The 12,169-nt window shown below is 53.6% G+C and overlaps 1 protein-coding gene across 1 annotated transcript in view; it reads right to left on the bottom strand.

Annotated features, from left to right (window-relative positions):
• Positions 1 to 252: 252 nt before the first annotated feature.
• The window catches only part of GYPC (glycophorin C (Gerbich blood group)), a 43,350-nt gene continuing 31,433 nt past the window's right edge, over positions 253 to 12,169 (bottom strand). Inside the window, exons 2-3 of the mRNA XM_082841083.1 lie at positions 2,996 to 3,046; positions 253 to 931 (exon numbers count right to left, since the gene is read on the bottom strand). Of these exons, the coding sequence (XP_082697209.1) occupies positions 735 to 931; positions 2,996 to 3,046 (248 nt within the window). The 3' untranslated portion in view covers positions 253 to 734. The remainder of the gene's footprint in view (positions 932 to 2,995; positions 3,047 to 12,169) is intronic.

A 12,169-nucleotide genomic window follows, 5' to 3' on the forward strand; every position in this document is an offset into this window, starting at 1 on the left:
GAAGCTGTGCCCAGGTGGGGAAGACGCATGCTGGTCACTGGGCCCTGCCTCTCTCCCTCCCTGGTGGGGGCCAGGAGCCATCTGTACAGACTGTGTTCTCTGACAACCGCCCCGTGGAGCCTGAAGTGGCCGTCCCAGTATCAGCGGGCGGAGTCGATCAGAGAACACAAAACTGCATGGATAACAGGTAAGCCCTGGGCAGCCTTTATCTTTCCCTAAACAATCACAGTCACGTCATTTGACTCTGAATGCTCCATTACGTTTCAGATTTATTTCCAATCATTGAGAGCTGCATCCATGGGAGACAAAGGTGCCTTTGAGCTCCGGCACCTGCTGTTCCCCTCAGATGTCAAGGGCTGACGTTTGATGTCTTTGTCCGCAGTCGCGTGATCATGACTCACTCCTTGCTCCCCACTCCTAGGCCCACAGCCCCATTCACACCCAGCGAGGACTTCCATGCCCCACACGCAGGCGGCAGCGTGCGCGGCCCAGGGGGAGCCGACCTCCTCCCTCTCTTCCCTCTGGCAGAGCCTGCCTGGGTCCCTGGGAGAGGCCTCTGCAGCTGGGTTCCTCCTTCGCTCCCTCCCCCACTGGGCGGCACCCAGTGTCCCAGGCGAGGTGCGTGTCTTGGGGTGCGGGGGGCGCTCGCGGGCTGCCTGGTGCTGCAGGTGGGGGGTGGGCTTTCTCTCCTGGACGGGGAGGCGTTGGCGGGAGGTGAGTCCTGGTAAAGTCCTTCAGATGAAGTACTCCTTTCTGCTGCTGTCACCGTTGTCCTGGAGGGACGGGTCGTCCTGCAGGGCCGCGTCGGCGCTCTCGGCAAACTCCGTGCCCTTGGCCTCGTTGGTGTGGTACGTGCCCTTGTGCCGGTACATGTAGTGCAGCATGAGAAAGAGGAGGCAGACCAGCACGAAGGCCACGGCCGCGATCACGCCTGCAGGAGCGGAAGCACAGGGCTCTGTGTCGGGGGGAGAGGCCGGGCTGGGATAGGGGAGGACGCAGGCGGGACCCACAGGGTTGTGCTGGGACAGACACGCTGCCGGCCAGACACCAAGCCCAGACAGGCTGGCTCCTTCCTGCCTCTCTCTTGCCCTGCCCAGGGCACGTGCCCCTCCCCGGTGCCCATCTAAGCTACCCCTGACCTCCCCTCTCCCTCCGGGCAGCATCCTCAGACTGAGGCTGGAATCTTATCCCAGAACTGACCCTGCTCCGAGGCGCTCCCCGGCCGCTGAGGGAGGCAGACCTGAGTGCGCCATCCATGGAACACAGCTCGCGGGTTTGCCTAAAACTGATAGGTTCACGGGACTTGCAACTTTCAGGGATTTTTTTTTTTTTTTTGAGATAAGTTTAATTCAAAGAATTAGGCATTTTATATATAGCTATTAAAAAGGTGGAAAAATTATTTTATAAAGACACAATCATTTTTTAAAACCTGGCAAATACAGAGAAACACAAATGGACGTTAACATGTCCTTAATCCTTTGGCTCAGAATCACCGCAGTTAACAATCTGATATCTCTCCCTCCCAAGAAGCATTCATGTTTAATCGAAGTTCTCCTTCAATCTTCAAATGAATGGCCCTCTCTAAACCTTTGTAACACTTTAGTATTTAGAACTTGCAATCATTTTCAAACTCTTCTTACTGGAGTCCCTCTGGCCGATTTACGATTCTCCAAACACTTTTTATTTGACCAATTTTCCATGTCTTTGCACATGTTCTCTCTGCTGAAAATATTTTCCCCTCCCCTTGCCTTTCTGGTAAACTTGGATGCTGCCTTCAGAATCCAGCCTCTCCCACCTCCTCTAAGAAGACGCCTTTGCCTTACTCTCCTGGCCCTGCAGAGCAAATCACTCCACCCCTTAGCATTTCTGCTGTACTTTGTAAATCTGATAACTGAGTTTTAGAAGCAGAACAATCCCAGCTGAGGGGTTTCCTGGGCATGGGATTGAAGTGCGAAAACCGGGAAAGTGCCAGGAGCGGGCGGGGGCGAGGGCTGCCCCTGGAGAAGTGTGGTGTGTGTGCCCCTTAGCCCACAGCTCCTCTGTGCTCCGGGAGGTGGGGTCTGCAGGAGGGGCTGGGAGGTGTGGCTAGAGGGCTGGTCAGAAGGAAGAGGTCACTCAGGCCTTTGGAGTGATGGGGTGAGAGGGCAGGACCAAAGAGTTTGGGTAGGACTAACGGGTGGCGCTCTCACGTGGGGAGGTTCAAGTGCAGGTGTTTGCTTTGAAACCCCAGAACAAACCCTCTGCCTTGACTTAGAAGGTGGGTTTACTGGGGGAGGGGTCTTTGGAGAATACGTAGAGGCTACAACCGTTCCCAAGTCCCAGCTTTGTGGGACAATTTCCTCAGCTCCCCGCGGCCTTCAGGGGACACTTCTGTTCTGCATGATGTTAATGGCATTGTCTAAGAATAAGAAGGTCCGGCCGTTCAGTGAGTAGAAGAACATCAGGGTGATTGCCTGCTTTTATTTATTTATGTCGAAACGTGAAGGTCCCTGAGCTAGGAATGAGCTAGGGAGAAGTGTGAAGGTCAGAAGGACACCGCAAGCTATAGCTCACAGACTTAGTCTGTCCTGAAACACAGTTTGGGGTCACAGCTGTGACCAGTGGGGGCCAGTATGGGTTTCAGAGCAAGCCTAGGGCAGGGTTAGGATGGAGAGACAGGGGCGTGAGACCTACGACAAGAAGCAGTGTGGCTTGAGGGAGCCGGGAGAGAAGTCAGGGAACCCTGGTCAGCCCCCAACCCCACCCCTCCCTCACCAGAGCGGCTCTCCCTCCAGCCCCGCTTCCCTGTGCATCTAGGGCCCTGACAGGCCCTGATGCAGATGCCTTGGCACCTCAACCACCAGGATGCTGTGTTGGACATTTTCTTACAGAGCCAGAGTCCCCCGGTCCACCTTCAAACCACCTTTGAGGGAAGGAAAGCAGGGCCATGGCAGGTCCTGCCCTTAGTGTTTCCTCTGACCCTCCTGGCTGTTTGAGGGGCCCCTGGACAGCGTACCTGCAATGACGGCGATGTCCATCTCCCTCGAGGCCATCCCGGGGTCGGGCTCTGTGGACAGAACAGAAGAGCCTGAGGTGAGAGAGGACGGCTGCCCATGCCCTGCAGTGTCTCCGCCGAGCTTGCACCCTCTGCTCACAGATGCAGTGGCCCAGGGTGCATGGGAAACTGCGTGGCACGCAGACAGGCCTCTGGCCGGGTGCGCACAGGGCCGAGCCCAGGCTCTCCATGTCCGCTGACCATTGCTGGAGAGCATCGTGTCACTCCCAGGGCTATCAGACACCATTATGGCATCTCCAGGACTGAGCCAGCCATATGTGAGGGACCTCTGCTGTATCCCTGCTGCATCCCTGACCCAGAGCCCTGCCCGCACCTGCAGGTGCTCACCAGACACCTGTGGGGGTGTGAGGGCAGGCACGACTGTGTTTAGTGCAGTTGTCACCTGCCTCTTCAGGCTTCAGCTTTTCTCATGATGATGGTAAAAACAGACCACCTGTGGGGTGTCTACACATGTCAGGTGTTGGTTTAGTTGCCATCCATCTAGTATACCAGGTACATGGTATTATTAATCCATTTCACAGGTGGGACACCGAGGCTCAGAGACTGATGTGCCCACCGTCACACAGCTGGTCTGGTGGGCGAGCTTGAGGCCGGGACTTAAGGCTGTGCTCTCTGGGGGACACTTTCTCTCTTCTCACTTGAAGACGCCCCTCCCAGGAGGGCTCCTATCCAGAGATCTCTCCCTAAGACCCTCCACAGGCCTCTGCATGCTTCTTCTGAGGGTAGGGCCACTCTGTGGTACTATCCAAGTTACTAAGTGCGTTTTTCAGGAGCTCAGTGGTCTAGCCAGAAGGCTATGATGTCCAGGAGAGCAGGAACCTCTCCTCTGGGATATGTGTGAGAGGAAGGATTTATTAGAGCACGGAAATATCAGTGTTCACATGGAAATCGCATGTTCCCATTACAAGGGCTCCACGTATTAAAACAGAGAAGGCTGCTTCATAATAGTCATTTCCGCTCAGATAATCATTTTAATTATAGCGTGATGAGGTCATTCTCCCCAGCACAGCTGCCAGATGCCTCTTTCTGATAAGAAGCTGGCTGGTGGTGGAGGGAAGTGGGGGCTCCAGGCTTGAGACCCGGAGGAGGAGAGCCAGGCTGGGGGCTCTGAGGCCAGCACAGAGCCTAGAGGTGGCGGAGAGGAGAAAACAAGGCCTCAAGTCAGCAAAGAGACAGAGCAGGTATCAGGGCAGGGGGAGGGAAGTACAGACAGGAGAAGGTCAAATGGATGGTGGACTTTGCAATCCAGGGTGGTCAAGTGCAGCCTGGGACTTAGTATCTAGCACACAGTAGGTACTCTAAACATTTACGGAATGCATGATCGAGGGGATAAACGCACACAATAAATGAGTGCATGCAGAGGCCAGAGTTCTAGAGCTTACTCCATCACTATGCACCTCCCATTTCAGCAAGAAGAATAGCCCCTTCCTTAAGTTGGCATGGATGGTTGTAGAAGCTCAAATACCCAGGATTGCTGTTAGGAATTTTCCAGGTGAAAGCAAGCCTTTCTTAAGTCAGTTTGTCCAAGGCAGCCAGGATTAGAAAGGACTGCTATTTCTTCTTCTTTTTTTTTTTTTTTTTTTTTTTTTTTTGCGGTACGCGGGCCTCTCACCGTTGTGGCCTCTCCCGTTGCGGAGCACAGGCTCCGGACACACAGGCTCAGCGGCCATGGCTCACGGGCTTAGCTGCTCCGCGGCATGTGGGATCCTCCCGGACCGGGGCACGAATGCATGTCCCCTGCGTCGGCAGGCGGACTCTCAACCACTGCGCCACCAGGGCAGCCCTGCTATTTCTTCTTTTAAAAACAATTAGCAATTGCTTACCATGCGCCAGGTACTGTTCTTAGCACTTAATGTGTTTTAACTCAAATAGTCCCTATGACAATGCCATTCAGTAGCAGTTATTATTGTCCCCTTTTTACAGAGTTGGAAGCTGAGTTCCAGAAACGTGTAATTGATTTCCCTGGGTCAGAATCTCTCCTGTTTGAGCCTGAGCAGCCTCAAGATGGCATGCCTAACCTTGCAGGGCCCTGCTCAGTGGTGAGCCTGGGTGAGCTGGGTGAGGACCAGAGGTATTTGGCTTGGATCACTTGGGGTGAATTTCTTGGCTTGGGTGTAGGGACCAGAGCTGAATTTGGTCAAGTTGCACCATGTGACCGGACTCCAGGGTAGTGACACTTCAGCCTGGCCAGACCTGCCACCTAGGTCAGAACTGGCACAGAGGACGAAGCTTGGGCATGTCTGGGAAGGTGGGGATGGTATAAGACAGTGGTTGTCAAAGTGTGGTCTCTGGAACAGCAGCATTTCCTGGGAGCCTGTTAGAAATGCACATTCCTGGGCTCCACCCCAGACCTACTGTACCAGAAGCGCTGGGGCTGGGGCCCAGTAATCTGTGGTAACAGTCCTGCAGGTGATTCTGATGAACGCTCAGGGTTGAGAACTGCTGGTGTAAGAGAAGGCTTCCCAGAGAGGGTTTATCAGGATGGGCCCTTGAAGGATGAATAGGAGTTTGTGGCACAAACAAGAGTAAAAACATTGGGCTTCCCTGGTGGCGCAGTGGTTGAGAGTCCGCCTGCCGATGCAGGGGACATGCATTCGTGCCCCGGTCCAGGAAGATCCCACATGCCGCGGAGCGGCTGGGTCCATGAGCCATGGCCTCTGAGCCTGCGCATCTGGAGCCTGTGCTCCGCAGCGGGAGAGGCCACAACAGTTAGAGGTCCGCGTACCGCAAAAAAAAAAAAAAAAAAAAAAAAAAGAGTATAAGCATTTCAGGCAGAGAGCTTAGCCCCTACAACAGCCCCTCACCTTTCTCTAGTTCTCAGTTTTCTCCCCCAAATGACTGCTTGCCATCCATGGCACCTAGGGTCCTGAAACTTGGGCTTTGATCTCTTGCTTCTGGAGATGCTGCAGTGAGAGTCCTCACTGGCTACACCACCTCATGCTGTTTCAGCCAGCATCAATGATATGGGATATTTGCAGAAGGCTAGTTGGAGTGAGCTCGAATCCCTCCCAGGAAGTTGATGGGTTACTGTGCGATTGGATTACGAGCCTGGAATGAGAGTCCACCCCTTGCTGAGTTTCAAGGGTAAGTAGGAGCTTGGGATTAGAATCACTCTGAGTTCAGGAACTGGGATTGGGGGCTGATGAGCAGCTTGAGGCGGGTGGATTTTATGGCAAAGAAAGGTGTTATTTATGGCCAAGTGTGCATCTGAGATCAGAACAGACAGCGGTCTACTCCTGAGATTGGACAAGCATGAATGGCCTCCACCCTTTTTGTAGAGACCCAAAGTGCCCTGTGCGTTTCCGTCCTAGCTCTCCTCAAGATTGCAACGCCCCCGCCAGAGAGAAAGCTCTTCGAGTCCCAGGACCGCATCTGTCTTACTCACAGTCCTGCGTGGCTGGCACGGAGTAACAGTTGTTGAGAGTTATTTGAAAGCCTAGTCCTCTCTGGGGAACAGAGGATGAAACTGCGCCCTGCACTGTCCACATCAGTCTGATGACCCTTGGGTTCAAATCCTGGCTTGACTGACTTAATGGCAGCGTATTCGGTAAAATGCTTAATACAGACTGGCTTTAGTTTCTGTGTGTGTAAACAGGGATAACAAACCCACTTTGTGGTAAGTGTTGGAAATGATACACACGTGATAAATACTGCATATATGTTATATAGACAGTTACTATGTGGTATGTAGCTCAGCATAGGTGTTTTTCAGTTGTAGCCACTGCTTTGATTGTGAGTCATTATTACTCTGGTTTGCATGGAATTCAATGCCATTCACCTAAGGGACCAGTTCCCAGATGCCGTGGGTCCGGGCAGAAGCTGGATGCTGGTCGTGAATTCCCAGCATCGTCTGGCTGCCAGTCAGAAAGCACCGGATACTCAGTGTCTCTCTTTCCCGTTTCACTGCAGGGACCAGGAGAGCTTCCAAGAAACAAAAAGTGAGTCTCTGACCTCAGGGTGCTTACAGTTTCCCTGGGTGGTGTGATTGTGATGGATGAATTATTTAGGGCAGTGTGTCACACAGGAAGCCCCAAGTCACTGGTGGGTGACAACCAGCTAGAGAGAGAAAGAGGCAAAGAGAGAAAAAGGGAAGGAGAAATAAAGAAAGAAACCAAAACAGGAAAAGAGAGAGGAGACGGAGAAAATAGCATAGAAACCACGAGGTCCATCATGGGCAGTCGGGATACTGTTTAGGGAGCTCTGATTTCTTTTGTGCACACACACCACAAGCGTGTGGATCTGAGTCACAGTGTAAAGGGGGTTTCTTACTGAGGGCGGCATTTATCACGATTTTTGGAGACTGTGATTTAGACAACAACACGACAAGAGGGAACACACGAAACCCTTTGTGTCCTATAGTGTCGGGTTCAAGGGTAGCCCGTCTAAGAGGTCAAGCAAGGAGCAGGCAGATGGAGAACAAGGCACGGCCTCATACCAGTGAAAGCTGGTCGAGGCGATGGCGGCCGAATGGCCAAACAGCCCGATACCTCTGGGCTTCTGAACAGCCCCGTGTGGCCACCCAGCTGCAGGCCTTGCCACAGGCCAGGGCCAAGGGCAGGGACAACAGATGTTTCCCGTAGCTGCGGATCCAGAGAGGGAGAGGAAGGGAGGGGCTGTTCCTGCCCCCAACTCACATGCGGGGAAGTCACCACCTCCCATGGAGGCATGGTGGGGAGTGAGGGCAGGGATCGGGGGGGAGGCTGACGCTCTCCTAGAGGCCTTGGGAAATTTCAGGGGTGGGAAGAATGTTCCAGGACTAGGGAAGCTCTGACACAAGTCCTGGGGGCTCAGCCTCAGGGGGGGAAGCAGGGGGAGGACTTACTAGGCAGCAGGCTCTGGGTGAAGTAAGTTGCCACTTACATTCCTCACAGCAAGCGAGCCAGAGGGAAGTGTTTATCTCCAAAGAGCTTGAGCAAGTGGTCGACATCTCACAGCCCAAAGAGGCAGAGTCTGTGTTGTAACCCGCGATCCCCGGCTCTAAAATGTGTGCTCTCTCCAGAGTGCAAGCTGCCATGGTTGGGAACGGCTTCTTTCCTGTGCCATCTGCAACGTGGCAGCAGCCAGAGCCCTGCTGACTCTCTAGGTCTGCAGGGTGGTCCGCTGCGTGTTTCCTGGTCAAAGGCAGCACCCCTGGGAGGTAGCAGGGTGCAGAGGTGCTGCCCCTCCGTGCAGGCGACAATCTCCTCTCCAGCTGGCAGCTTGGGCACCGCTAATAGGATGCAGCACTTTAGCAGCAGCTGGATCCTCGGGGCTCCAGCGGTGCTTCTCAGATGTCAACAGAGAGCAGTGCTCAGGCACTGGCTCCAGGGACACAAGTCGACCCTCCTGTTGCCACCAAAAGCCTTGCTTCTCTTGTGTTTTCTGATGAAGCTGTGCAGGGCACTTCTTTTTCCTGCAAGGGTTTGTCTTCAGCACCTCCTGACCCACCTCTAATGGTTTTTCCTATTGCCTCAGGGGTCCTGGAGGAAGCACCCCATTCCTGTTTCCCATCTCCCACCTGGTCCAGCCAAGAGGAAGAATTCAGGCGCGGGGCAGAAGACTCTGGGAAGAGTAAGATTATTTAAGCCTTAGTAGCACGAAGGGAAACGCTTGTTGGCCCAAAGGTTTGTCATCAAGTCCTTGAAGAATTCACGCCATGACAACGGTGTCAATGCCAGCAATGAGCAGACGTGGCAACCACATCTCTCGCTTGATGGTTTGCTCTGTGCTACTCACACTGAGGGCCTTCTTTTTCAGGGGGCTTAGTGGGTGATGGCTTTGCGTGAGGCTGACTTGGGTTCAGAGGAAGGGCAGGAACGTTTGTGGCCCTAGATAGCTCTCCTTGGCTCACACTGGAGTTTCTCCTTCCTTTTCTAGATTCTGGCCTCAAAGGCCTGATGCAAGTGAAATAGAAATCAGCTGACGATTGACGTTTACTAACTGACTTTCCTTTGTGGTAAGAAAAAGGTCAAAGACATTTACTTTTCTTTGATGGTCTGTTGTTATCTCACACTGAAAGGGTGTAGCATTCAAGCTACAACAGGGGAAGAATGGGTCTCAGAATATAAGAGCCCCAAGGAAAGAAACGGATAGCTCAGTATCCACTGTCCATCTCTCTTGCAAGACAGCCAAGGTTGGCTGAGCGGTTAGCATTTGCCCAGCCCCAGGCTTCACCGGATGCAGATAGGATGAGGTCTGTCCCCAGAAGGTTTAGGACTTGGTTGAGGAGACACGACACATTTACGTGAAAAGTTAGACTCTGTGTGTTTTAAGTGTCAAAATGAGCAAGAAAGACGTGCCCGGGAAACAGAGTCACAGATGGAGAAACCAAACTTATGGTTACCAAGGGGGAACAGGGGGAGGGATAAATGGGAGATTGGGATTGACATATACACACCACTATATGTAAAATAGATAACTAATAAGGACCTACTGTGTAGCACAGGGAACTCTACTCAATACTCTGTAATGGTGCATATGGGAAAAGAATCTAAAAGAGAGTGGATACATGTATATGCATAACAAATTCACTTTGCCGTACACATGAAACTAACATAACACTGTAACTCAACTATACTCCAATAAAAATTAACTGAAAATAAACTTTCTTTAGCACCTACTACATCCCAGCAACGTGGTGGATAGTTAAGGCAAGGCCCCTGCCTTCAAGGAGCAGACCGTACAGCAGAGACTAGGACGTCTGTGGGTAACTTTGGAAAGGGTAGGTTTCTGGGTTCTCCCGAAGACTTCCTGGAGGGGGTGGTCCCCAAGGCTGGCCTGCTGAGATGCTGAGTGGGTGATGCCAGCAGCAGTGGTAAGAGAAGGACGTGGAGGGAAAGCTCACGGTGGGTCATCGGGTGTCGGGGTCTGGGCTCCCGGCAGCTGCAGGTTGTATGCTGGGGAGGGGCGTTACCTGCCTGCAGCTTCCAGCAGGTCACCCTTCCTATCTGTGCAGAGAGCCTGTGTCGCCTTCCCCGGGCTTGCAGACCAAATTCTCCAGACAAAGTACCCGGCCAGGCGAGGCCAATGTGAATTTGACCTGCCTTTTATCAGAATGTGCCTGCCGTTCTCAAGGTCAAAACTATTGCCCTCATGGTCCCTGTGTGTCACCTTATAAACAGTCTCCCCGGGCCCAGGGCTGCCAAAGTGCTGTGCAATGTTATTACACTGCTCTGAAACCCCATCCAATGATCCAGCCACGCTTTCCTCCTCCTGGCTGTGATGCTGCCTTCCCTGTTGCCCTGGTGCCTGATGCTGCTATATAAAAACAGGCACAGATGTCTGGCGGGTACCGGAGCCTTGCAGGCTGCAACACGCCAGCCACATCAAAACACTGGTGGGTGAAGTACTGGGGCCTGCGAGGGGGCAAGGAGAGGTAGACTCCCTGCTCTGGAGATCAGAGCCATTCCCGGCATCAGTAAACTGGGGAAGATGCAGCCTGGGGGCCGAGGCAGGAGAGGGGATCTTCCTGCCTCTGGATCCTTTGCTCAGGGAGTTTTCATACTCAGGCATTGTCGTTTGGGGGATGTGCTCAGGGGAGGGGAACTGAAAGCTGAGGATGCTGTAACTCACAACCCAGAGTGTCCAGGCTTTCCTCCACTTATATTTCCCTGCTATTACCCCTGAGCTTTTTGTTTTTTTTTAAATAGAGCCTTATTCCGATACAATGACCAGTCTGCCTCAGTTGAGCTACAGTCTAAGTAAAAGGAAACGCTGCTTTGTCTGTGTTCCTGGGGCCAGAGTATAAAAAATGGAGCCCCTGTCTCCCCAGCCCAGGATGGTGACAGCAGTGGGAGTCAGCAAGAAGCCCTAAAGGGGTGGGGGGAGGGCGCATCTGGGGAGACAAGGGTCTGCTGAGCAACATGAAGTCGCCACTGCCCACATGCGGACGCTCCTCTGAGAGCGGGAACCTTGTCAGCTTGGGCTGTGTGGGGTTTGGGGCTTGTTCAGGAAGCAGCAAATATCCCCACGGCACAGAGTGAGGAAAGGGAACCACCGCTCCCTCCCCACACCCTGTGCCCACCGCCTCCTGAGGACCTGAGGGTTTCTAAGAGAATGGAATTCAAAAGAGACAGGAAGAAGGGGAGGAGAAGATCCAGTCCGGCTGCTGTGCCTGGTTCTGGGGAGGATGCTGGTGCTCGGTATCCGTCCGCTTCCCAGGCTGGGGTAGCGGGGGTGCTGGAGAGGTGTCTGGTTCAGCATGCATCAACAGAAGCTCAGACTTGAGACAATGCCAAGACCACGGAAAGGAGCTCAGCAGGTTTGCTCCTCCCGGGAGGAGGAGAAAGCCTGCCCTGGAAGCAGCTGGTGTGGCTTCAGCTCACTGGGAGAGGAGACCCAACTATTTAACTTCTGATTTGCACCTGTCCCTTTATCAAGCCCACTGATCTTCACGTTGAAAGGAGAACAAGTTTAAGAGGAAACGGAAGCTGAGGAGGAGAGGAGGCGGGTGTTACCCGAGAGTGAGATAGCGTCCCTGCTCTGACCAAGGTCGGGGTCCAGGCTCTGGAGGCCCTCACACCCCACCGGGAGAGGGACGGACTGGAGCCCTCCTATCCGTGTGTGCACAGGACTGCGCTCAGCCTCTGGGGTTTGTGTGATGTCCGGGTCAGTGTGTGGAGCTGGTGTCAAGGCCTTTTATGCTGTGGCCGTTCCCAGCTGATGGCCCTCTCCTTCATCTTACTCTGTCCAGCTAGGTCGAGCGGCACCTCGGAGGTGGGATTTGTCATCATGGGCAGTTCTGCAGCTCTGTCCCCGATCCCTACCCAGATCCAGCCCATATTCTAAGCCTCAGGCTCCCCAGGCTGGGCTGGGCTCAGAGGTCCCCAGACACAGTCCATTCCCAAGGCCCCATGTTTCTCCATCCTCCTGAGAGGGGCTCTGCCTACTCAGAACTCACTCCTCGACTCCCCTCTGGACTCTTACATGTGCTTCAGCAGCTCACACAGGGGTGACTCTCTGACCTCTGATCCCTAGAGGAAAAGAATGCCTGATCCCCAGGGCGGACACACATGGCAAGCCTGGCACGGAACGAGGGTTCAGTATGGCGGGTCCTCCAGGGAAACAACATCCTTCACGTCTCTGTTTCTCTTTCAGGGCTAAAGGGAGACTGGGAGCCTGGCAGCATTTGGGAGG

The sequence above is a fragment of the Leucopleurus acutus genome (assembly GCF_964270905.1).
Source record: "Leucopleurus acutus genome assembly, chromosome: 6".
In the NCBI taxonomy this organism is placed as follows: Eukaryota; Metazoa; Chordata; class Mammalia; order Artiodactyla; family Delphinidae; genus Leucopleurus; species Leucopleurus acutus.